At 37.2% G+C, this 24,953-nt stretch overlaps 3 protein-coding genes and 2 non-coding genes across 9 annotated transcripts in view; 1 reads left to right on the plus strand and 4 right to left on the minus strand.

Moving 5' to 3' along the window:
* arhgef6 (Rac/Cdc42 guanine nucleotide exchange factor (GEF) 6) overlaps positions 1-7,173 on the minus strand; it is a 30,656-nt gene extending 23,483 nt beyond the window's left edge. Inside the window, exons 1-3 of one of the 2 annotated variants that reach the window (XM_058797131.1) lie at positions 6,841-7,173; positions 5,285-5,368; positions 2,590-2,674 (exon numbers count right to left, since the gene is read on the minus strand). In XM_058797131.1, coding sequence (XP_058653114.1) covers positions 2,590-2,674; positions 5,285-5,368; positions 6,841-7,005 — 334 coding nt within the window. In that variant the 5' untranslated portion in view covers positions 7,006-7,173. Of the gene's footprint in view, positions 1-1,185; positions 1,254-2,589; positions 2,675-5,284; positions 5,369-6,840 lie in introns of those variants that run through there. The other variant, XM_058797132.1, reaches the window with a different exon arrangement.
* A 188-nt stretch (positions 7,174-7,361) lies between these two features.
* Positions 7,362-13,091, minus strand: rbmx (RNA binding motif protein X-linked). Of its 3 annotated transcripts, none has more exons than XM_058797140.1 (10): positions 12,963-13,091; positions 11,986-12,111; positions 11,718-11,824; positions 11,362-11,521; positions 11,074-11,190; positions 10,888-10,996; positions 10,010-10,144; positions 9,844-9,935; positions 7,578-7,674; positions 7,362-7,498 (listed from the first exon to the last, which is right to left on the minus strand). In XM_058797140.1, exons 2-9 carry the CDS (start codon positions 12,092-12,094, stop codon positions 7,670-7,672), a joined length of 834 nt encoding a protein of 277 aa, XP_058653123.1. In that variant the 5' UTR covers positions 12,095-12,111; positions 12,963-13,091; the 3' UTR covers positions 7,362-7,498; positions 7,578-7,669. The 3 variants fall into 3 exon arrangements, with proteins under 3 accessions (XP_058653123.1, XP_058653122.1, XP_058653121.1); XM_058797139.1 differs by having other exon boundaries at positions 7,578-9,298; XM_058797138.1 differs by lacking the exons at positions 7,362-7,498; positions 7,578-7,674 and having other exon boundaries at positions 9,156-9,935.
* LOC131553985 (small nucleolar RNA SNORD61) lies at positions 11,252-11,314 on the minus strand. The gene has a single exon (XR_009274309.1). It is a non-coding gene; the product is annotated as a small nucleolar RNA SNORD61 (small nucleolar RNA).
* On the minus strand, positions 11,605-11,678 carry LOC131553984 (small nucleolar RNA SNORD61). Its single transcript, XR_009274308.1, has one exon. It is a non-coding gene; the product is annotated as a small nucleolar RNA SNORD61 (small nucleolar RNA).
* Positions 13,092-14,046: 955 nt separating the features above from the next.
* tm9sf5 (transmembrane 9 superfamily protein member 5) lies at positions 14,047-24,883 on the plus strand. Of its 2 annotated transcripts, XM_058797133.1 has the most exons (18): positions 14,047-14,333; positions 14,558-14,625; positions 14,720-14,813; positions 15,177-15,304; positions 15,458-15,587; positions 16,080-16,207; positions 16,478-16,589; positions 16,674-16,753; positions 16,858-16,963; positions 17,265-17,306; positions 17,600-17,732; positions 18,824-18,943; positions 19,390-19,447; positions 19,562-19,721; positions 20,014-20,165; positions 20,256-20,367; positions 20,647-20,818; positions 23,482-24,883. In XM_058797133.1, exons 1-18 carry the CDS (start codon positions 14,196-14,198, stop codon positions 23,547-23,549), a joined length of 2,001 nt encoding a protein of 666 aa, XP_058653116.1. In that variant the 5' UTR covers positions 14,047-14,195; the 3' UTR covers positions 23,550-24,883. The 2 variants fall into 2 exon arrangements, with proteins under 2 accessions (XP_058653116.1, XP_058653117.1); XM_058797134.1 differs by lacking the exon at positions 17,265-17,306 and having other exon boundaries at positions 14,048-14,333.
* The last annotated feature ends 70 nt before the right edge of the window (positions 24,884-24,953 follow it).

Raw genomic sequence — 24,953 nt, forward strand, 5'->3', positions numbered from 1 at the left:
CGATTCAAACACCCACACGATCTCATTTTTAAATGACAACGATTCGCCCGTGTCTTAAACCTTTGAAAAAAATCATACAACGTTCAAATCTGCGTTCGCGCTGCCACTGACACAGAGAGCAGACATTTAACATGTTTGGGTAAGAAACAGCTTCACAAACAGTCTTTTCAACTGCACAGTATTATTTCTGTCTTATAGTCATTCATATTATCACAGAAATACTGGGATGAAAGTTTGCAGTTCATATATAAACATTAGCGTTTACATGCACCCTCTTAATGCGATGAGATTTTGGCAATATTGCGATTTAAACATCTCATGTAAACGCAATACTTCGATTTAAAATAATGTGATTAAGCTCATAATCGGAGCAAGCATAATCGTATTAACATAGAGAATATGTTAATGTACAGGCATGTAAACACCTTAATCGGAGTAGCCTATTGCCGCTCTGACCAAAGTGCTCATGTGCTCGTGACATGAATGACGCGACACCTGTAATAATACGCGGATTAGAAACGATGGCGGGGAAGAAAGCATCGCATTTCTCTGGAAAACACAACTAGCTGCCACCAGTCTCAGTTCCTTACCCTCATCCAGAAACGGCGAGCAGAACGCGATGGCAGCATAAACAAACGAATTGCCGTCACATTTCTATGGTGCCAAAGCATGGAATACAACCATACAAAAGTGTGTTGCATTAGACTTAAATAAATTAAAACAGCGGCCAGTAACACACCTGCTCTTTCTGAGTCCATCATTTGTGCTGTGCAGTGGGGTACGTGAGGCAGATTAAAAAATAAATAAATAAAAAATTACAACTCGCGAATACTAAGAATAATGGAAATTGCATGTAAACGGGAGTGAAGAGGCAAGGTAAGGCAAGGCAAGTTTATTTATAAAGCACATTTCATACACAATGGTAATTCAAAGTGCTTTACATAAAAGGAAGTGAAGAGCTTTGCTCTTGACATGCAAACATCATAATGCCATTAAGTCCTTACATTATTCGTGCGCATGTAAACGTAGTCAATAGCCCTATTCGGACGGGACTAGTTTTACAGGGGGTCGTTGGAGAAATGTGTGTTCCACAGACCTACTTGGTGATTTTAATCCCGTCCGAATCTGCCATGTCTGTGTTTTTCTCACACAACCTCTGTAATAATTCCAGAACAAATTACCTACTGTTTTTCAGCAAACTCAGTGATCCTCTGAGAAAACTAATCCCGTCCGAATGCGATGTCTGTGATTGCCGGTGAGATTTTTTTTCACAACGCGTTTCCTTGTGTGTTTTGGCCAGCGTGAATTACCGTGAGACGCTCTTACCGCTCATGTTTGATATATTTGCCTCCGGCAAGGAAAAAATAAGTAAATAAATTAAAAACAATAATAAAATCAAGAGTCAGATCACGTAAACCATTCAGACTGGCTATTGTAATATCTGCGTCAGGTAAAATTACTCGCGTTCATTTCTGCACTCAATTACATAATGTTTTAATTACATATGCACCTTTAAGAAAATTAAACACGGGTTTACTACAAATAAATAACTAAAGTAAAACTAAAGCAACCACGCATTAACATGGTTTTGCTATACTAGCCATATAGCTTCACCATGGTATTTGTAGTAAAACTGTTATACTAATGGTAATCAATCCGAATGACACGCAATGCACGCATACAGAGCGTGTGATCTCTGAAACGCCCAGATGTACAAAACGGACCCTCCCACCTCTGTAATAAACACAGAGATGTTAGTCCCGTCCGAATTGGTACATGAAAATCGCAGACGTCAGGTGATAAGAATCGAAACTCAAATTTTAGAAAACTAGTCCCGTCCGAATAGGGCTATTGATGTCTATGGTAGCGATCAAAATAGAGTTAATCCCATTTTGAAAGTAACTGGCACTTTAAATAATGTGTCGATTGCATTGTTTTGCCACCTAGTGACTGTTAAAAATCTTTTTTCAAGAGATTTGTTCAAAAACGCTGATTAATCCATTAATAAATAAAACAAGTGAAGTATTTATGAGTGAGTCAATGAATAATTCATTCAAACCATTTTTTCTAAATTTTAATATTAAAAATTGGTGTATTTAATATATGTTGTATATTAATATATGTAATATATATGTTTAGTAATTCATTCAAATTAATTAAACACTTTTAAATAGACTGCAGCAATAATATTTTGTCACACATTATTTTGTTTAGTTCAGAATCGTGATCTCAATTCCAGACAAAAAAAACATGATTCTCAATTTATCCAGAATCGTGCCGCTCTATCTTCAGCAGAGCTGCTTATTGCTGAACTGAACTTGTTGTTTAATGAATGAACTTCACACTATTATTGAATTGAACTGAACAAACACTGAACTGTCTGGAGCTGAATAATCACTATCGACTTCTTTGTGGCAGAATTTGGATTTCCCTCATTTTTGATGTTTGCATTAATGATTCTGTTTAATGCTGTGAAGCTACTTTGAAACTATCTCTATTGAAACTACAAAGCTGATGGCTACAGTACTCAAGGAAAGAAGAGACATGGAATATTAACGAAGAACACATGACCATAACATTATGAATTACCTTGAGTGGCGATGTTTACTGCTGAGAGTGTCGACAGAACCTTGTTGAAGTTCTCCCCAGTATATAAGCTTTCTGGATCAAAGCCCTAAGAGACAGACACAAGTCAAACACACGAAAAACTGTCCACAGACAGTGCCAGAAGCAGACACTGCAGAAGAAGGTCAGGTTTTACCTATACATAAAAAAGGTATAAATTGCAATTTCCTCACAATATGATCTGACATAGATTCTCTTAGCCAGCAATATGATATTTGCAACATGATATTTGTAACAAATTTTCAATATATTTATATCATGATATAAAGTGCATATTTTACACAACCAGTTACATTTTTATCAAAAATGCAAACAAAATATGACATTAACATTTAATTGAACTCCCTGAAAACTGGGACATCCACAACAAACACACACTTTCGTTTTTTTAAACAATATAAAAAATGAATCATAAAATATTTATAGATTTCTGCATGCTCCATCGATATATAACATCTCATTTGATCGATGCAATGATTCATATCAATTTATCATGCCACCCCTATAAAGAACCCTGGTAAAAAAAATTCACTGGTTAGGAAAATAAACTTCAGTGTGACCCACATTTTGAGATGCTGGTTTGGCGTTTGGTCTGCAGGCCCTGTCAGACAGCTATCCCCTTTCTTGCTTAGGATACGGTTTCATGTTTTAAATAAAACATAATAGCGTTTACACAGCAATGTAAGAAGCATCTGTTTTTTTTTATTTGCTGAGCACTGTTTCACTATGGAGGATGCAACAAGACGAACAGTCAGTGCAGTTTTAAGATTACATTTACCATTCACTTTGGGACATTTTTTTGCATTGTTTGCATTTCTCTCTCATCAATAATGTAACAAGGCTCATATCAAGCTTTAGCTTGTGTTACGATACTTCTCGTTTTCAGCTAATTTAAAAGCAGAAGTGAAAGTTATGCGACTTGCTTCTCTGTCTAGTCACACGACTTGCATCAACCATATGCCCATTGGGCTTTTCAAAGAGAATGAGACGAGCTTTCTTAAAAATACATTTCTTTGATTATATTGTTAAAATTTTAGTTGATAATATAACAATTATGATATATATACATATTTTTTATCTTTGATAATTTCCAAAGTAATGGTAGACCTAATAAAATCAGTAAATAAAATTTATAGCAGACAAGTAATGTAGAATAAAAAGCAAAAAAATTAAATAAAGTAAAAATTAAATAAAAGTTGTTCAAATGCAATCTGTTGGACTACACTGGCACATGGAGATTTTGTTTGTGTGCAGTTCTCGAAGACAGGACAACTGAATAAAAACATGTGCATTCTTTTTATCTACTCAAGTTCCAAAATTACATTTACAAATCAGGTAAACATGAGTTTATGCCGTGGCATAAATTCAGCATCACATTATATCGCCACCTATTCCCAGCTACTCTCACCATCAGCCCTCCTTGTCAAGCTCTTGTTCATTCTGCTGCTTTACAGCACCACCACAAATTATAGGGGAGAACGGCAATCATTTGTGCTGCTTTGTGAGACTAGCAAAAGATCACAGAATCACACTTTAATATTAGCAACGGGAGTTGATTCAATCTTCTTCAGCAGATATTCATAGATATTGTTAATTTATTAGCATTGGCCGCTACTTGTGCCTCAATGCCAGGTAACAATGGTCACTCTGCCTGGTGTCAGTCCAAAATTCAAAGAGCATTGTCCATGCATAGCCCACATTTTCTGTTTTTTAAATTTTGAGCAAACGCTGTGTAAAATATGTGCATCTTATTTGCTCTCATTTAACCGCATCAGCACTTATCATTAGACTATTAAAAAAACTAGTCAACCACTGGCCTTCTGAATAGATCAGAGGCAAGATGTCTATCACAAATGAGTTTCGACCATAAAAAGTGAAACTATTTCAATGAAGGTCAAACAAAACCACAATTCTATTAGCCTGCTTACTATTATTAAGTCAAAGCCAAACATTACATATAAAAAAGTGAGTCATGTTCACCATATATGAACATGATTTTGATCATAGTTTTAGTCCAAGAATACTGTCATTGCAGAGGGTGTGGTATCATAGTTTGTCTGTGTGTAGAGCTTACAGACGGAAAATGTTTACTGTGAAAGTTATAATTCCCGACCATCTTCTTGAGAGGTCTGTAATGCTGCTGCAGGTCAGGATCATAATAACCATAATAAATGAAATGCACAAGCGGAAAAGCTAGTATTATGTGCAATCTTGTTTACTGGCATATGTTAAGATCATGTGTGCAAAATCAAAACAAAACCCTGCTATTTATTTGCCTGTCCTCGGGGAGAGCTAAACTAAAATAGATGGGCTGAAGGAAGAAGTACTCTGCATGAATACGTAATATAAATGATTAAATACATTATTTAATATCAATTAATAAGACTATGTTATGCAAATCATTCCTTCATAAAATCAATGTTTATAAATACAGCTTTAATCTGAAATGCATTTTTAATGCATATACACTATAGAACACATTTAGGTTATTTGTGATGCACTTTTACCTAAAAAGAGTGATATATCTTCAGCCTACGGGCCAAATGTTAACACACACTCAGCTGTTATTCTCAAAGGCATGACCCTTCATTAGCAAAACGTTGCATTTGTGTGATCCCAGCTCAATCGTGCACAGAAATGTACAGATAAATGATCTTACCTCAACCTTTAGAGACTGGCATCCTTTCAGAAACTCTCGAATGTTTGCAATGCAGTCCGCTTCGCATCTGGGTTCAGTTGAATACTGAAAACCAATGGAAGAATGGCGATGTAAACAATCTCAACTTTGCTTCGAGCTCACTGCAACGCACAGAGATCACTGAGATCAACAAGATCTCGTTTTTTCATGTAAATGTCAACCTAGCCTATGAGCCACATTGTACCCTGCCACTGCTGTCCAGTATCGCATGCTAAATGTCTTTGGCGTGGAGTTTACTAAGTAACTGTTTCTTTGCGTCAGCTTCGTCTTGTTACACAGACACACAGCCAGTACTATCTTTGCTAAATCTCTTCGGGGCCTCTCGCACCAGGAAAAGATATTTTGGAGGAAGTGACGATGTTTGCTCAGCAAGATTCTACTTGGACCGTTTACTAGTGATGGCAAGTCCGATTCATTTCCGCGAATCGGTTCCTTCGATCTTTCGAACAGTTCCGTTCAAAGAACCGGCTCAAAAATCAATTCTTTTGCGCATTGACGTCCGTGACGGGACATCCAGGCGTGGTTTATCATAATATGGCATAAATAAAACGTTCAAATAAAGCTATAGACGCATATTGTTGATTATTACGTTTTTAAGACCCCCCCCACCCATTGGCTGAAAAAATCCTCCCACCCCCACGATTCGTTTACCCCCGTTTCGCGAACCGACTAATCAAGATCCGACTCAAAAGAATGATTCGTTCACTAATATAATGTAAATACGTTCAACCATATAGCGACGTGTTAGAATCACTAAAGCGGTGTGAAACATATATATAAACTAAAAAAATTAAGGGAGGAAGACAAGAACCAAGAAAACTTATATTTAAGTTTATAAAACAGAGAAACTTTTACAAGTTGTTGAATTGATCAGCACATTCGTTAAACTTTTCAATGAGCTCTATATTTTCGCCCCTTGATCGAAGCACGGATTTAGAGCGTTTAAATTAAAATAATTTAAACAGAATTTTATTCCGAAGAGAATCAAAATGCAAACCTTAGTTATTAATAACGAATTTATGTGCAAAGGTTGAGCTGGCTTGGTTAGCAGCAGAGGCATGCAGATAGACACAATCTGAGATCTGACATAGTTAAACGGCTTTTACAAACCAGAGAAGGACATTGCTTTACAAATGTCCTTGGTGTTTATACTAAAGTGAAGATCGACGTTTTTCGCTTTTTTTTTTGAAAATGTGAGAATGCGGAACAATTTCTCATGTAACAGGAAGTCAGATTCTCTATCTCGATTAAATTGTGTCCTGAATAAACAAACAGATAAATACACTTTCTTTGCTGAAAATTGTTTCAAAATGTAATGTATCTTTTACAAAATGCTATGAATCTCAAAGTGTTACTTTGCAACAGCGAGTAATCCGGCATTACGCATCGTGCACAGTCAATTCCGCATGGCTGTAACGCTAACTGTTATCTGATACTTTTGCATTTCTGAAAATATTAAATTCACTAGACTGCGACTATTTAATCAAGCAAACATGCATGTGCATATTATCGATTACCTTTAAGATGGCTCCAGGTTGCACTCGCTCCATAAGCTTACACAGGACGACCCCATCTCTGAGAGATGTTTTCAGAAATTCCTCCGGATCAGCGATATTCTTTTTGGGTGAATTAAGCACGCCTAATGTTATTAGCCACGTAACAGTCTGCTCCTCGGGGTTCATAGTTTTAGGCTCAATGGGCCTTTCAGATTAAACTGCACCCTTGGTGCGCCAGCGCTCACTATTTGTGTTGAGATGCTACCCACATCCGTCGCGCTTCTGCTTTTTCACTGATGTTACAACGACCATTCAGTCCGGCAACTTAGTTCTCCAGTGGACGTCTGCCATATAACCAACATAAAGGCTCTTTGACATTTCAGTGACACAAAAGGAACTGTGATTGCTTTAAAATGCCGCAAGAATTTTCCAAATGGCTCAACTGCGTTTTTAGATCAAACTAGCCTGTCAAAGTGAACAGACTTGACCATACAAATACAGCACTATTAAAGTAGCAACTAAATAAGATACAGACAACTTAGTTCATTTCAATTCAAATGAGTTTATTAAAAAGTCATAATAAATAAATGAGCAATTCAACTGTAGCACTCCAGGACTCCATCTAAACATCACGTGCCTCAATGAACAGCAGCCTCCAAGGAACCTGAATGGCTTGGATCTAGATGAAGACAAAAGTAATTAATTGTATGAAAACACAAAATATAAGAGTTTGAAAAGGTTTAAGGACTTACGCATACCTGCATCTTACTTGAGACCGTCATGCATCACCAAATGGCAACAGGTGCTGATCAGCAACGAGGTATTAACATCAAACTCCTTTCCCCCCCATTCAGCCTGCAATGAGAGTTTCCATCAGCAAACTGTTGTAGCTCAGCATAAGGGACAAATTTAAGTGTAATTTTACAAAAGAACTCAAATGACCCAAACTGATTGTTTTCCAGGTTTGTTGATAGGGTGCTGTCTTTCTCCACGTGGTCTCCTTTGTTAGAAACGGCATGCTTGAGAGCGTTCTAGCTTTTTTGTTAATACTAAGTGAATTTACTACATTTTCAAAAGGGTTCCACTGGGAGGTTTCAAGAGGTTTTGCAGCTACGTGGTTTACATTTGGCTGTAGATATAGATCCATTGAGGAGACTCATCTTAACATCCTTTAAAAAAAAAAAAAAAAGGGGGCCATTTCTCATTTGAAAGGGGCAGGGAAAAAAATCCAGACATTTTCTCCTTTAGTGCAACAGTAGAACTGGCTGACATTTCTGAGATTAAGACCTCCTAAACTGAAGTGATCCAGTGGTTGGGGAGAGGGATCATAGACTCCTTTGAAGGCAGAAGTGAGGTTTTGTTAATAATGTTGGAAATTATATCGTTTCAGATTGCATTTGAAAAAGCCAGGGCAACCAAGTCGATGTTTGACTAAATTACAGTGCAAAAACAACACCACCGAGACTTGACTTATACCAGAACAAAAGGGTTTGCTTTGCTTACCAGCTGTTGGCAGGTTTTATCTGTGGTGCTGATTTGTTTCTTGCATTTTGGTTGTCTTTGGATTGGTCGATGCAAGGCGTCAATGTTTAGGCTTTGTGATGAAGGATCCATTTGCACTGAGGAAAACTACACCCATAGAGAGTTTGGAAAAAAGGTGACATTTGCCCAGTCCCCAACAATGTGAACAATCATGCCTACATGAATATTCTGCATTGCTTCTATATTAAGTGGAATTTGGGGTTGCTTACAATGGAAAACTGAAGGTAAATGAATATTTATGCATCATCATTTCTAATTCTCTTGAATAGAGTGTTGTTGCTCAAGATCTTTGATTAAAAACACTTTATTGGTAAATGAAAGCCATATGTTAGGGCATTGCAGGTTTAACAAGTCACTAGTATACAAAAAGAACACACTTAGATTTGCAACGGTACCATTAAATGGGAAGTGGGCAAGAGAAAAGAAACTCTGAATTTAAAAAGGACAAAAATAATAAAAAAATAATAAAAATAAAAACCTTCACAAGTTTGAGTACAGCTTGAAACTGAAGCTCGAAGTCCAGAGTTTAAAAGGGCGCGTTTTTTTGGAATCTTAAAGTCTTTTGAACGTTTTCAACGAGAAGCCATCATTTCTCCTTTTTATTTTTTCCTCCCCCAGAGTCCATCTCAGTATCTGTTCCGGGCCATTCCTCTATCTGCCCGACCGCCGCCTCGGCCACCACCCCGAGGTGCCCCACGGCTCGAGCTGTATTCACGAGGATAGCCTCTCTCAAGGGGAGGGGGTGGCCCTCGCTCCTGCCTACCCGGACGGTCACCACGACTAGTGGAGTACAGGTCACTCCGACTGCTGGGATAACTGTCTCGACTGCCATATCCATCCCGGGAACTGCTGCCATAGTCGTCATAACGACTGCTTCCGCCACTCCCACTGTAGGACGGAGGGGGACCCCTTGAGGGTGGGGCGCTGCGTGAGTTACCTGCAGGGTCAATGGGTCATGTAATTGGCAAAATTAACTTCAACATTCTTTGCAAGATACTGCGTTGTCAAGTGCCCATTTCCCTAAAATTGTGTCACGACTAGCTCAAATGTTAGAAACTTTCCAAATGAGGATAGAACAAATTTGGATTTTGAGTTACGGGTGGGACTAGTTAAAACTAAGATACCTGGAATACCCAACTGCAGTGTTGACAATTGCGCACTCAGAGCCCTTTGGCACGCCACTGTTGAGTAAGTGCACTTTCCTTGGTTTGGATTGAATTCCGTTTAGATTGTAGTTTGGATACTGGATCAGTGTTGGTTGTTTGGACAGAGCTACCGGAACATTTTGGGGGGCAAAAAACAGCTTGCAAGAGATTCCTTGGTGCATTTTTTTGGGGGGTGGGGACACTCGGGATGAAAAGACGCCGCATTTGAGGTTTCCACTTTTTGCCAATGACGCTAGGCAGCCCTTTGCAGGCGCAAAACAGGCAGTTTGAGTGGAGCCCCTTAACCCTTTTCGCCACACTAAAGGTTTAATCTTACCGTAACTGTCGTAAGGGTCTCTATAGGAGCCTGAACTGGGCCTATCCATGTAACCCCTGGGCTCTCTTCCTCCACTGTAGCCATCACGATCACTAAGAAACAAAGATGTTATGCTGGATTCTTAAACTGCCATCACACACACCTGTTGTAGGATGTTCACACCTACCTGTAACCTCTGGATCCTGACCCATAATCATCTCTGGAACTGGAATGGCCCGAATACTCCCGGTATGGGTAATCACGTGGTGGTGGGGCGTAGTCTCGACTGTCCCGTGAACTCATGTAGTCACGGCTGGAGTAGCTGTAAAACAACAGCTTGTAAGTGTCACTGAATACTGCACGATTATTAGTTAAGTGTTAAAAATAACCTGCATAGTGTTCATTACTTTTAAGTTAGCATTTATAAATTCTCATTTAAAACTAAGTTTTAGTAAATTTATTAGTTTGATATTTCAGCTTTAAAGGGATGTTCACCCAAAAATTAAAATCACAATTTAATCATCCTCATGTGTCCTTCCATCATAAAGAGTGCTCCACACAGCTTCATGGGGGTTAATAAATGTTAGTGGATTTCAATTTAAGCCAAGAGGAAACTGGTTTTCTTTTTGTAAACAAAACTTGGTTCTCACGAGACTAGCATATTCTCACCAGAGCTTACGCTACACCTACATCAACTGCTGGAATGCCACGCTCTCATGAATGTGCGTATGACAGTTAGTGGAAGCTAGAGATAACGGTTTATAAAAAGTTTTTTTTTTTTTAAACAAACGCATTGCTTCACTTCAGAAGACCTTTATGGAGTCCTTTTTATGATGGATGGATTAACTTTATTGGACTTCAAAATTACAACGCCCATTCACTGCCATTATAGAGCTTGGAAGAGCCAGAACATTTAATATAACACCAGTTTTATTCATCTGAAAGACACATATACACCTAGGATGGCTTGAGGGTCCGTAAATCATGTAGTCATTTTCATTTTTGGGTGAACTAACAACACAGAAATGAAGATGGGTTATGCATGCATTTTACTAATCATCCCACCTGTCTTTACTGTAGTGGTCATCACGAGGCGGAGGACCATCATCCCGACGTGACATCAGAGAATCTCTGCGAGGAGGGCCGTACGGGTCCCTGTCTCTTGACATTGGCGCTGTTAAACATTGAGAAAATGATGATTTTATGGTTCAGATTATTAACAGTATAAGTCTGCATGGTCGCCAAACTTACGTCTGCCCATTGGCCCAGAGGGTGCAGATCTCTTGGGTGGGGGTCCTCCATTCCGCACTGGGGGGCCTCTTTTCAGTGGTGGTGGCCCTCTGGATGACATTCCTTTAAAAAAGGGTTCTACAATACCTACGTTATCTTGGTAATATTTATTTTGGTAGCATGCATGCATTTTAAGCACAGGCTCAGAACTTCTTAGAGGACAATCAGTTCAAACAGATCATCAAAAGAGTGTCATCATGGCACAAATAATAAAAAAAGAGGGGTGAGGGATAAAGTTCTGAATGGTACCTCTGCTTGGTGGTCCCCGCATTCCACTTGGTGCTCCCCTGGACCCTCGTGAACCTCTAGCAGGGCCACGACTCCGTGATGGTGGTGGACCACGGCGTCCTGAAGACTCAAACTGAGGTTTTGTGGCCTGTTCCACTTTAATAGGCTTTCCATCAAGGGGCTTTAACACAAATAGGAATTTAGGAAACTGCTCTCAAATTAGACAGACAAACAGACACAAGCAAATGTGCGCATTCATTATGTAAGCTCAGAACTTCTTAGAGGACAATCGTAGGCTATATCAGTTCAAACAGATCACTGCCATAAGTCATCATAGCTCACAAATCTGAAATTCACACCATTACTAACTTACTCACCTTTCCATTCATTTCTCTCGCTGCATCTTTTGCGTCACCGGGATTTTCATAAGTTACAAATGCAAAGCCTCTAGACTTATTTGTTTCACGATCCTTCATCAACAGAACTACAAAAGACAAGTTGGAAAAAAACATATGGTTACAGCAGATGCTTCACTAACATTTTAAATCGTTTAAAACAAGTTACAATAATGTATTAAACAATCTTGCACAACAGAAAGACAGGTGTATAAGCAAGTAATTTAAATAACAGAAAAACTACAAATACCTTCTGATATTCTGCCAAATTTGCTGAAATATGCTTCAAGGACCTTCTCACTAGTTTCAGTGTTCAGGCCACCGATGAAGAGCTTCCCTGGTCGGTCTGCCTCAGCCATGCTTTCCACTATTGCCACTGCAGGGGAGAGACATTTAAGCATGAGAATAATCCAGTGCATTTTAAATTGAATAAAAAGCTTACACCAGCACAAGCTGGTCTCTCATCTGGACTAAAGAAAAAACAAACAAACAAAAAAAAAAGTGCCTAAAACCAGCAAACAGACCAACCTAACCATGTTTTGAGACCAGAGCACGAGACGATTTTAACAACATTACATGCTTAGGCGCAATGCAAAATGCCAGTACAAGTTGTTGCACGGTTAAGGAAGTTAGAAAAGCTATTTTGTTACAGAAACACGTTTAATTTCATCATTCTCTGGAGTAGATGGTTAACTCTGCAACCATTAGCTGATAGGCCCTGCCTGGCTAGTTGCAGTTGTTGAACACGTGCGAAGACTAACTTACGAACCTTCACTAATATAGTTACAAAAGACACTAAGCGTTTCGTTTTAGCAGTTTTACCAGTCATTTACATGTGCATTTTAAAGCATGGTTCACAAAATGGCGGACGCTTAAAATCATAAAACTACTGGCAGATGCAGCAGCTTGAGACCTCTTCAGGCCGTATGGCTAACTTACAACATATGTTTGATTAAGAACCTCATAAAGACATAATAAACACATTTAACCATAAAACACTACTTAATTAAAGTACATAAGCGAATAACGACACATTCAAATTCAAAATGGCGATTGAAATGTGCATTTAGAAAAACATCTTCACGAGGCCATTTTCAGTTATCATCACAGCTACTAGTAAATATACATGGCTACGGAGCTAAAGTATTGCCAGATGAAACGTCCATCTACTAATCAAAAACTACGATTACATTTAGACGAATCTATTTCAATTACCCATTTACTCACCTCAGGATCAACAGATAGAAACAAAGGCGCCTGCTGGTTTATATGTGTGTAATGTGTTTCGACCCGCCCAGCAGCACAGTCATTTACTCTATGGTCAGAATGAGGAACTTAACGGTTTGAAAGTCTCTCGCGCCCCCTATTGCCATGTTTGCAAACTGTACTCATTTTAGGAAAGCCAGCCAAATCACAGCTGCACTCGTTAATAATGAATAGACAAAAGAAATTAATAGAGTTTTAAATATGTATTTAAACTGTGTGCTGGATTAAGATTCCAGTCATATCTGTAGCTAAATAAATGTTAACATGAAGCGGGTCGCCTCAGGCATGAGATCATGACCAAACGAACACTATTATTAATCGCCTCAGAACATTTCAAATATATATTATATATTTGGGACTTCCCTAATAATATAATAATTGTATTTCTTCTATAATTGTATTTTTACTATCCCTTGGCCATTAAATAAATTTACATATCATCATATTACTTTAAGTTAGAATAGGCCTACTGAGCCGAATGTTTCCACATTAAGTAAAGTCTGGCATTATTATTATTATTATTAAAAAAGAAAGTTTCTCTTCACCTGTGGTGGTAGTACTGCCATTTCCTTCAGGAAAACATTGTTGAGCATTATGACAAACTTTACATGTAACAAAAAAGGGGAAATATAGACAAAAGCAAAAATAATGTGTATACATGTGTAAATATAATAATTTTTAAAAAAATATTTAAATTTATAAATTTATTTTTTAATTAAATAAAACAATTTAATTAATTTAAATATATTAATTATCTAAATGTATTAATTACAAAATTAAACGGTTTATTTTTATTAAAGTGAAGTAAAAATGATACAAACGCATTCAGGAGAACATTAAATAGCATCAATAGAAAGTTTCACATGTAGCAGTAATTTGGAAAATGCATGCATACACAAAAAGGATGAAGATAAGGTATAAAATAATTAAAAATTAAATTAAAAACTAAACGCTGTCATTAATCCAGATGTGTTTTGTGTATCAATGATGTAGATGAATTGGAGGAGGAGCCAGCGGTGGGCGGAGTTATGTGCACAGTAAGGAAGTGACTCTCTCTGATACAAATCTTTCTCGAGTCAGTAGCAGCTGCGAGCTCGTTGTCTTGGTGATTTCTTGTGTGAACTGTCACAGGTCAGTTTTATGGTTTGCTCCAGTAGAGTAAACCGGAAAACACGCAGGACGCTGCTTTGAAAAATGAAGCCTTTAAATCCGCGTTTTATATTTTTGCTGAGTTTAACAGTAGTCAGCTCAAGCTTTGGATTCTACCTTCCGGGTTTAGCACCAGTCAGTTTTTGCGAGCAAAAGTCGGAAGGAGATGCGGAGGAATGTCTGGTGAGCTTTCCCTGTCCTGTACTCATTACTATACTGCCGTGTACAGACAGTTGAGACATAACAATTAAAATAAATGTTTAGACATTGAGTTAATTAGCACATTCTGGATTCTCTGCATTGCAAATTCATGTTCAAAATAAAAACAGACTTAAGTGTTCATCTCTGAGATATGACTAATAGTCAGTTGTCCCCTTGACCCCACTCCCCTGCTGTCAATCCCACAGACTGAGATACAGCTGTTTGTGAATAGACTGGACTCAGTGGAATCAGTCCTGCCTTATGAATATGATGCGTATGTATTCTTGACCTTTACAATATAAGATTTATTATATCTGCATGCATTTCTGTACAAGCACTGATCAGCGAGGGAATACTTTTTGCTGTAGGTTTGATTTTTGCAAAGATACGAATGAAAGAAGGCCCTCAGAGAACCTTGGGCAGGTGTTATTTGGAGAAAGAATAGAGACATCACCTTACAAGGTAAGAAATTTATGTTTTTATTTGACATTTTGTTTTAATCATTGTAATTTAATATCATCGTGGCAGCGACATTTAGAAGATTACACACCTTGTTCATTGAGAGATGACATCTCGTTTGTCAAGTTTTACTAGTTGTAGTTGCAACTGACAGACACTTATTCCTTTTATGTTTTGTGTGATTTGTTTTTTATAATGTCATATATATCTGTCAAAATCTCATATTTTCGTATAATGAAGTTGATGGTATTTAGGCAGTGCATTCCTAGTTGTTACTATTCTGCATTGATGTGTTATAATTAACTCCAGTGCTTCTCACATAATGGATGGATCCTTCATAATACTGATTTTCGAAATATTCCTTAGTTTTCATTTAAGGCTGACAAGGCTTGTGTGAAGGTCTGCACCAAATCGTATGATACAGGTTCAAGTGAAGACAAGTTAAAGTTGGACTTTCTAAAGAAAGGAATGGAGCTGAATTACCAGCACCACTGGTAAGTCTAGATGTGATGCCTACGGTGGGTGTGGTAGCAATAACAAAATAAAAGTTGTCATCTTGCTTTAACAGTTGGAAAGACACAATATCAGTTTGTCATGGAATTCTTTACATTAAGTGGATTTGGTTTATCCTTAAACTTTTTTTGCAGGATTGTTGACAACATGCCTGTGACGTGGTGTTACATTGTGGAGGACAATCAGAAAGTCTGCAACCCAGGATTTCCCATTGGATGTCTAGTGAACCAAGAAGGAAAGCCAAAGGATGCCTGTGTGATAAATGTGAGACAGACAGCTTTTTTCACTACTTTAGTTGTGAGCTTGCAGTATGTGATGGAATAAATGTGATTGAATAAAAAGTTGGGATAAATGCAATGAATTGAATATCAATTCTGTGAATTATGGCATTATTGACATTATTGATTTAATTTTATTGTTGGGATAGGCTGTAATCCCTGTTTTAGGGATGGTGATACAAACATTCGATGTTTTTAAAATACCTATTTCTCAAGCATGGTTAAGCTCGTGTCTTAAACATATAATACATCAAAAGTCATGAGATGTACAGTATTTGTGGAATGGATTAAAAATGAACTAACTGTTTTGGTTATTGAATCCTGTTTTGGTTTATTACTGACTGGTTGTTCAAATTTAATGGGCCCTTTTCATATTTCACAGAAGAGGAAGTCATAATAATGGGCAAAAGCTTTGAGGTAGAGATATGCTTTTTTGATTCTGACTAGCTTCTGACATGATTTTTATCCACTCTTTTAGGCTGATTTCAACAAGAAGAACACTTTTTATGTTTTCAACCATGTGGACATCACCATAGTTTACCACAGTGGAGATGAAACGAATGGCATGCATGCTCGACTTGTGGCGGCAACACTGGAACCTCGGAGGTGTGATTTTTTTGCAACTTTTTTGACTTGAAATGGTGTACTTAAGACCTAATTTTAGCTCTTGCTCCGCTTTCTGTGGGCCTATATGATCAGTTTCAGATTTCATATTTAACTAGAATTGAAAGTTAGGCATAGTGACACCTGTTTGCAAGCACACTTCAATAAGAAAACCGAGTAAATATTTAGTGTAATGCACATATATTAGAACATTACAGTTATCTCATCTGTAGTATAGTTTGTTGCATAATACATATGTTGACTGTTGGACAGCATAAAGCATCAAAATGATGAAATTCCAACGTGTGAAGGAACTCCCATGGACATACCAGCAGATTTCAAGAGTAATCTCAAAGTCACCTACACTTATTCAGTTACATTTAAGGTACGTTTATTTATAGAGTCAGTACAATAAGATGGTGAGAAAGAACTATGTGTAATAGAGTTTTTTTTTCTTCTTCTTTTCTAGCAAAATGATGATATTAGGTGGGCTTCTCGATGGGATTACATTTTGGTTTCCATGCCTCACACCAACATCCAGTGGTTCAGGTGAGCACAAGCTGGTTGTAAATATCATACAGTCAAGAATAAGAAAGCTCTTTTTTCCATATCTCCATACATATTAATGACTCATCTTCATTTTATTTTTTCAGCATCATGAATTCTTTAGTTATTGTGCTCTTCCTGTCTGGCATGGTGGCCATGATCATGCTTAGAACACTGCACAAGGATATTGCCCGGTACAACCAGATGGACCAGGTACATTGAATTGACTTTGTTCTCATTCCAACTTTTATAGATAACAGAATAAATGAATGACTCTGTAATGTCACCGAAGTATCTTGTGTCAACAGAGCTGACACTCCCACATACACACAAACTGTTAGAGCAAATTTCCAGTTAATATATTGTGTTTGCTTCTTGGGTTATGTAAATCCTAATGCTCAAGCACAGACAGACTGATAGTTTTCCTCTTAGTTTCAGTGTGGTCTTATTTTTCTCATTTTAATAACCATAAGAATACCTCCAGTCACTGAATCCTCTGTTGTGACATTCACAGGCAGACTGGGTTAAGATCCCTCCAGCTGCAAACATTACCTATGTAAGCTTATTAGCTTATGTTATCACTGGTGATTATGATATGATGATTGTTTGGCTTCGGGAACTTGGTAAAACGAGTTTAAATATACAATACCATGCTCACCAATCAAGGTAAAGAAATGAAGGAAGCTGTTTTGCATTGAATAGATAATGTCACTGATAAAGCATGTGTAACACATACCATCTGCTTTTCCTTCACAATTTCAATAAATGAGTTTGACGACTGTCCATAATGATATACCGGATGTCGGTCATGTGAGGTCATATTGAGATTTATTGTTATATCTCCTGCAGGAGGAAGCCCAGGAGGAGTCTGGCTGGAAGCAGGTTCATGGCGACGTGTTCAGGCCACCCAAGATGGGCATGCTTCTGTCCGTCTTCCTCGGACAGGGCACTCAGGTCTTCATCATGACCTTCATCACCCTTTGTAAGTGCATTCGGAACAAAAATGAATTAAATATACTGCAGATTTTGTATTGTACAAACTAAACACAAAGGATTAATTCTCTAGTATTTTGAGAACACTTTAAAGTGCCCCTATTATGGGTAATGAAAGGTTCATATTTTGGTTTTGGGAGTCCCCAACAACAGGTTGACATATGCATGCAAGGTCAAAAAACACTTTCATTGTCTGTGCATTAATTTTTTACCTTACTTGCTCAACGACTCCCAAACGATTCGCTCAACGATTTTGCTTTGTGTACAGCGTTACAGGGGAAACCGCTATTTTTTTACCGCTCCAAAAGCTGCACCTAGTGGCAAAGAATGAATTTGCATTTTCATTCAGACCAACGTGAAAAGACTAACAGGTGGGCGGGCAAGATGCTAATGTTTCATGTTGACATCAACATGAAACGGCTTGGGATTCATTTTAAAAACGACTCGTTTAAATGATTCAGAGTCGACTCTTTCTTTTGAGAGATTAAGTTAAGTTTAATTAGAGATTAAGAGATTAAGTTTAACTTTATACACGATGCACTTTCAGATTTAAAACTTTGCAGGATGTTTTCATTCACTTAGAACTGTGTTACATACGACATGAAAGGTCATTTTCAAAAATCCATAATAGGGGCACTTTAATATTTGCGTGCATTCCAGAAATGTGAACTTTTCTCCACTAATCCTTTATTTTTAATTAGTTTTTTATGAGGAATATACGTTGTGATCAATTAAAAATGGTAATTTGTTGTTTCTTATTACTGCTATCCTAGCATGGTCACACTTTATTTTAAGGTCCAGTTCTCACCATTAACAAACCATTAACTACGGCTTTTGCCTCAGTAAACTCCTAATTTGCTGTTTATCAATAGTTAGTAAGGAAGTTGTTAAGTTTAGGTATTGAGTAGGATTAGGGAAGTAGAATATGGTCATGCAGAATAATGTGCTTTATAAGTACTTATAAACAGCAAATATCTTAATAATAGGCATGCTAATAAGCAACTAGTTAACTGGTCCCTACATAAAGTGTTACCAATGGCATTAAATGAACAAAAGTGACAATCTTGCTTTTCTCTTTAGTCTTGGCCTGTCTGGGCTTCCTGTCTCCAGCCAACAGAGGGGCTCTCATGACCTGTGCAGTGGTGTTGTGGGTTCTGCTTGGCACACCTGCTGGATACGTGTCTGCCAGACTCTATAAGAGTAAGGAAATATTGCAATATGGAGCACTTTACCTTATTCTCTTCTGGGATCATTATGAAAGCATTGTAATTTTTCATTTGAAGAGCCATTCATTTTTTTCTTCTGTTAATTTCCTGCATTTTAATGTGGGAAAAAGTACAGAGTCCACCTTAAATATGTTAAAGATGAATCAGAATGAGTTTTATTGCAAAGGAAGCTTATACAAACAAGGAATCTTGCTGAAAGGAGTTTCCAGTGCAGAAAAAGTACAAACACACTTGAGGATAAAGGCAATGAAACAGAATCTAACACACTGATTAAAAACAGGAATTAAAATGTAAACACAATACAAATCAATATATAGAATTGTGAATGTACATAGATGTTATTTACAGATGTACAGTTTTGAGAAACCCTGTTTTCAGTTTTAATATTAATTGCTTTCTCAATTTCCTCGGTTTCATTAGCTTTCGGTGGTGAAAACTGGAAAACCAATGTTCTTCTCACCGCCTTTTTGTGTCCTGGGTAAGTACACTTTGAATAATGTCTTTATTGCAAACAAACAGTAATACATTTCCCAACAACAGGAATAACATGATGTATGCCAGTATGCAGTTTCAGTATGCTATGTTTTTGCAGGATTGTGTTTGGGGATTTCTTCTTGACGAATCTGATCCTGTGGGTAGAGGGCTCCTCCGCTGCTGTTCCCTTTGGTACACTGGTGGCCATCCTGGCACTGTGGTTTGGCATCTCTGTTCCTCTCACTTTTGTGGGTGCATACTTCGGTTTCAAAAAACCAGTGAGTATGCCTTCTTCAACAGACCAATTTCCTAAGCGTTTTTCAGCAAAGTACATTTTTAATTCCTGGCATTCTGACAGGTGCTGATTCCACACTTGTGGATACTAAGAAATTACATTTAATACTCAGCTCCCAGATTTTGATACTCTTTCACATTCCTATTTTTGTGTTTCTGAGTATCTCTTTGAATCAGCTGTTATTGCGTTTCCCATCTGTGTGAGCTTTTCTTTTGGCACGCTGTCATGCACGATATCATGAATGTGGGTGTGTTTTCGTTTTCCTGTTTTAACAGGGCATCGAGCCACCCGTGCGAACAAACCAGATCCCACGCCAAATTCCTCAGCAGTCCTTCTTCACCAAACCCGTGCCGGGCATCATCATGGGCGGCATCCTGCCCTTCGGCTGTATCTTCATCCAACTCTTCTTCATCCTCAACAGCATTTGGCATGATTTGAAATCATATCATGATGAAATAAGTTGATTTGAGGACTGATGTTTTGGTCCTAACTGGTGCATGCAAATGTTTCTCTGCAGGTCTCATCAGATGTATTACATGTTTGGCTTCCTTTTCCTGGTCTTCATCATCTTGGTCATTACCTGCTCTGAGGCAACTGTTCTGCTCTGCTACTTCCATTTATGTGCAGAGGTAGGATTTAATTTAACAAAACTTTTAAACAAAACTAGTTTCAATGTGACATTTGACATTTTTTGTGTTTGCTGGTTCTTATGTTCAAAAACAACTAATATGACAATATACTGACATCTAGTGGTGTGGTCTTGCAGAGTGTTTTTTTCTAGGCCACTGATTTGAATGAGTCTTTATTTAATATGAGTCTACATCATTTTAAATATTTGTCAAAAGTGCTATTATTATTTATTGTGTTATTAACTTTTATTTCAAAGCCTTCTTATTTGTGTTTGACAGGATTATCACTGGTGGTGGCGATCATTTCTGACCAGCGGTTTCACGGCGGTGTATCTGTTTGTCTACGCAGTGCATTACTTCTTCTCAAAACTACAAATCATAGGGGCTGCAAGCACCATCCTCTACTTTGGCTACACCTTGATCATGGTGCTCATCTTCTTCATTTTTACAGGTAGGTAAAAGATGGCCTGATTGGATTTAGCTTTAAAAAATATTTTCTTACATATACACTTTGTGATTGGAGTAGGGATTCCCAAACTTTTTTGTCAACCAGATTCATTTGATGAAAATATTTACTTGAACTACCGCCTTCATTTAACATTGGCTCTCTGAGGTTGGTTAATTGTCACATGATATGCAAGTAAATAAATAAAATATTTAAACATTTTTAGTAGTGTGTGTGTGTGTGTGTGTGTGTGTGTATATATATATATATATATATATATATATATATATATATATATATATATATATATATATATATATATATACACACTGTATAGTTATAGTTATAATGTAATTTACAGCAGCATAATTATAATAATATAATTTAGATATGGTTTTTATTTTATTTATTTATTATTATTATTATTTATTTTATTTATATATATATTTTTATTTTATTTTTTTTTATTTTATTATTATTATTATTTTATTATATTTTTATGATTTAATTTCAAATTTGCTGCCCCCAGTTTGTGAAACCCTAAATTAGAGAATAGATTTGTGTCATGACCTACTTGAGAAAACCAGGTTGAAGTTACATTTTATTCTTTTATCACAAATAAATAGAGCTATGCAGTGCTTCCTGCACTGTTTTATAAAGACAGAGTGAAACTACAGCAAACGGCAAAATGAATAATACTTTTAGTTTTAGCTTGCCGTCTGAATTTGAATTCAGTCTTTTTATTCAGGTGCTTTCTGTTGTTTTGTCTTTATTGGCTGTAATGAAAAACAAGCATACAACACCTGTAGTCTGTTCCACAAACTATTGACTCAAACTTAATCAGTCTTATGAGTCCTACACTGAATGATCTTTCGCTGAATACTCTTCCTCAATCAAATGACCAGTTCACCTTAACCTGTTTAGAGTAAATTGCTATAGTGACACTGCAGCACAAGAACAATGTTTAATTGTTGAGATTACAGAACTAAGTGTGTACCATTCACCATGTTTGCTCTACAGGGTAGGGCTTGCATCAGCCGTTCGGAAGTTGTTACTTAAATTGGAACATGAAATTACTAGTTTGTAAGTTAACTATGTCCTTTATTCGATTGCACCATTTGTTCCTAAGGCAGAATGTAGCTAGTAAGCTCTCTGTAAAGTAATGTGTAGTCGCATGATATGACGTTTACCCTCAATGATCCAGTTTCAGCCTTGAAATATGAGATTCTAAATATTTCAAAATCTTTTGCCTCAAAAGTATGCTTCCTTTGAAATATGACACTACTTAATGTTCAGTAGCATTAATAGGTATTCTTATGTAAATAACATTCAGAAACTGCATTTAAAATGAATGAGTATTTACCATATTTAATAGTGGCTAAGTTGTCATTTCTGCACAGCTGATGCAACCGCCCCTGCTTACTGTGGTTAGTGTAACATGCTAAATGTTTGGCTTGTTTTACTTCACCAACAATATTAAATGTTCAGAGATCCTCATGGATTTGGTGCTGCAGTGTCTCCCTTCTGGTCCTTTCGTTTGGCAGGTGACCAGCTCTAGTTGGTTTGTTCCTACCCAATGGGTCATGCTGTGTTTAGGCTGAGGGTAATTGGGACACCTATAAATATTCCTCATCTTTTATTGTTGTTGTTGAAAGACAGCAGCGCTCCCTCCGGCCTTAATCAAATCTCTGTCGCTTCACCTCATTGATATGCTGAGGAGGAGGTGGCGAGAGGTGGCCAGCTGTCTGCCAGCCGTAAACAGCTGTCGGTTGATAACATCTACACATGCTCACTTGTTTCTCTACAAATGGCATGTAAATGTCTTTTTTTTTTTTTTTTAGCTTTGCAGCAAGTGTATTCTTCACCCAGCATGAAGTACAGTGATTTTACAGCTGTACAACTGCGACCTATCAACTGTGTAAAATAGCCCAAGCTCCTCAGTGACATTTCATGTTGAACTTTTACAAAAACCCTCCAGATTACCAGTGTAATGGCAGCAGTTCTCACGGCTTTGCTTTGAATGATGGGAAACCACCGTCATCGGTGTTCTGAGCAGATATTAGCCACAATCTATTTGTTGCCATGGATTCTACTAGATGCTTTATGGTCCCTGGCTACAGCGGTTATGGAAACTTCCATGCACACTTGAAATGAGGCTTTCTGAATCGCCATTATGCTCTCAGTCCCACATCTTAAAGCAACGGTTCCCAGAAATGGCTTGTTTTAGCCCAAACTAGCATGACTTTTTAGATCCTGAGAGCCAAGTGAAGATAGTGAGAGCGTGTGTGGAAGGCGAGGGGGAGGACTGAGAATCATGTGTATATAAACGCATCTGAAAATAGATTCCGAGCTAAAGATTTCAATCAGACCTGCTGTTGATTGGCTGTCACTGCCGCCCCAGCGATGATTAGATTTAATCCTGTGCTTCATTACACTCATCTCAGTTTGGCTCTGTCAGACAATTTGCTGCATTGAAATGGCACTATTAATAGATGGTTATCTTATAAAATGCCACCCGAATTACTGTAAATGTGCTTTTAATAGAAGCACTGTTTCATAACGTGTACACTATTAGTTAGTCTGGCACATTTTGTGACATCTTTTATGTTGGCCGGTGCTCTTCATTTTATTTCTAATATTAATTCTCATGCATTTCTCCTTCCGTGCAGGTACTATAGGCTTCTTCGCCTGCTTCTGGTTTGTAAATAAAATCTACAGCGTGCTGAAGGTGGACTAAGGGAGGGACATTTGGAGAACACAACATCATCTTTTTACAGATCAGCTTTCATGTGGAAGTCTGAATAGACATTTAAATGAAGGTTAAAAGAGTTTGTTTGGCTCAACTGTAATTGTGTGTGTGAACTCCAAAGATCCTTTTTTAGTGCTTTACTTGTCTCGTGTTGCCTGACTTCATTCCAGCTGAGAGCATAAGCCCATATCTTATGTATAATATTGTCTTATGCTTTTATAATGATCCAAATGTATGTTTTACATCGTATGTTATATTTCATCATCTGTAAAGACAATTTGAGTATTTAACACAGTTATTTCTCTCAATGTTTTAGCCTTTGTACATTTTTGAAAGAAGTGTAGCATCACTACATAATAAGTTTCACTAATGTAAAACATTATTATTTGGTGGAATTTCACAGCGAAATACCGTCATTTTGATTGGAATCCACATGTTTGGGAGTTTTAATTGAAGGCTAAAATGTTTCCCCCACATACAGATTTTGTTGTGTCAAGTTGGTCACGCAAAGTTGACACGTTGAGAACAGAAAATTGGTTTGGAAGTGACTTCATCGTGAGTGGTGCTTCATGCATCGCTACACTATTAACTATGGGGATTTTTTTTTTTTGCCTGTGAAATTTTGTTGATTTTTTGCGAATGAAATCCGGTCATTTAGATGGGAATTAACACGATCAGGAATTTCACATGAGGGTGAAAGATTTTGCTAAGGGTTCAAGACAAGTTTTTCATGGATTTGCCTTACTGACCAACAAAAAGCTGCTTTGTTTTAAAGTGACTTCTGTGGGAGCTCTGCTTTATGCATCTTGCTATTGACAATATAAGAAGAAATGTTTTTGCCCGTGAAATTTCACCTAAATTTCGTTAATGTGACCGCACCTCAAGGCATGTAAAACCGCACCACAGTAACCTCTATAATGTCACCTATTGGTGAATATCAGTAATATTTTTACTTTGTTGTTAGTATCATAAACTACTTTGTTTTATGTTTTTATAGTTTTATCTTGCTGAAGAATTGTTTTTATGGAGGGAAGAAAATTGAATGGTTAAGAAGCACATTTTTTTTTGCTACAGGACTCTTTTATACAAGTAATAATATCAAAATAATGGGAAATATTTAGTGATTTTTATACTTTGTAAATTATTTAAATGTAATTACGTTAAGAAAACTACATGCTTGCACATCTTTTTCCAATCATTTTAATTTAAAACCCACAGAATGTACTGAGCTTCAAGTCTTATGATGAGGTATACATAAACATTCTTCACCATGTTATAATGAAAGAAAAATAAATAAATCACAAAGTACATCATTACAAAAATGTCTAATTCTAAGCTTTTTTTTTCTTTTTAATATAAAACAGTCGGTTGTTACAGTAAACATGATGACAT

Source organism: Onychostoma macrolepis, chromosome 14 (assembly GCF_012432095.1).
Source record: "Onychostoma macrolepis isolate SWU-2019 chromosome 14, ASM1243209v1, whole genome shotgun sequence".
Classification (NCBI taxonomy): Eukaryota; Metazoa; Chordata; class Actinopteri; order Cypriniformes; family Cyprinidae; genus Onychostoma; species Onychostoma macrolepis.

Excerpts from the sequence above, each read along its gene's own strand:
- tm9sf5 (XM_058797133.1), top strand. The coding sequence starts at position 14,196 with ATGAAGCCTTTAAATCCGCGTTTTATATTTTTGCTGAGTTTAACAGTA. Across the intron at positions 19,722-20,013 it reads ACTTCGGTTTCAAAAAACCA|GGCATCGAGCCACCCGTGCG; the intron begins GTGAGTATGCCT and ends CTGTTTTAACAG. Across the intron at positions 20,368-20,646 it reads ACTTCCATTTATGTGCAGAG|GATTATCACTGGTGGTGGCG; the intron begins GTAGGATTTAAT and ends TGTGTTTGACAG.
- rbmx (XM_058797138.1), bottom strand. The coding sequence starts at position 12,094 with ATGGCTGAGGCAGACCGACCAGGGAAGCTCTTCATCGGTGGCCTGAAC. Across the intron at positions 10,997-11,073 it reads CTCTGGGCCAATGGGCAGAC|CGCCAATGTCAAGAGACAGG; the intron begins GTAAGTTTGGCG and ends AATGTTTAACAG. Across the intron at positions 10,145-10,887 it reads GACCACTACAGTAAAGACAG|CTACTCCAGCCGTGACTACA; the intron begins GTGGGATGATTA and ends GTTGTTTTACAG.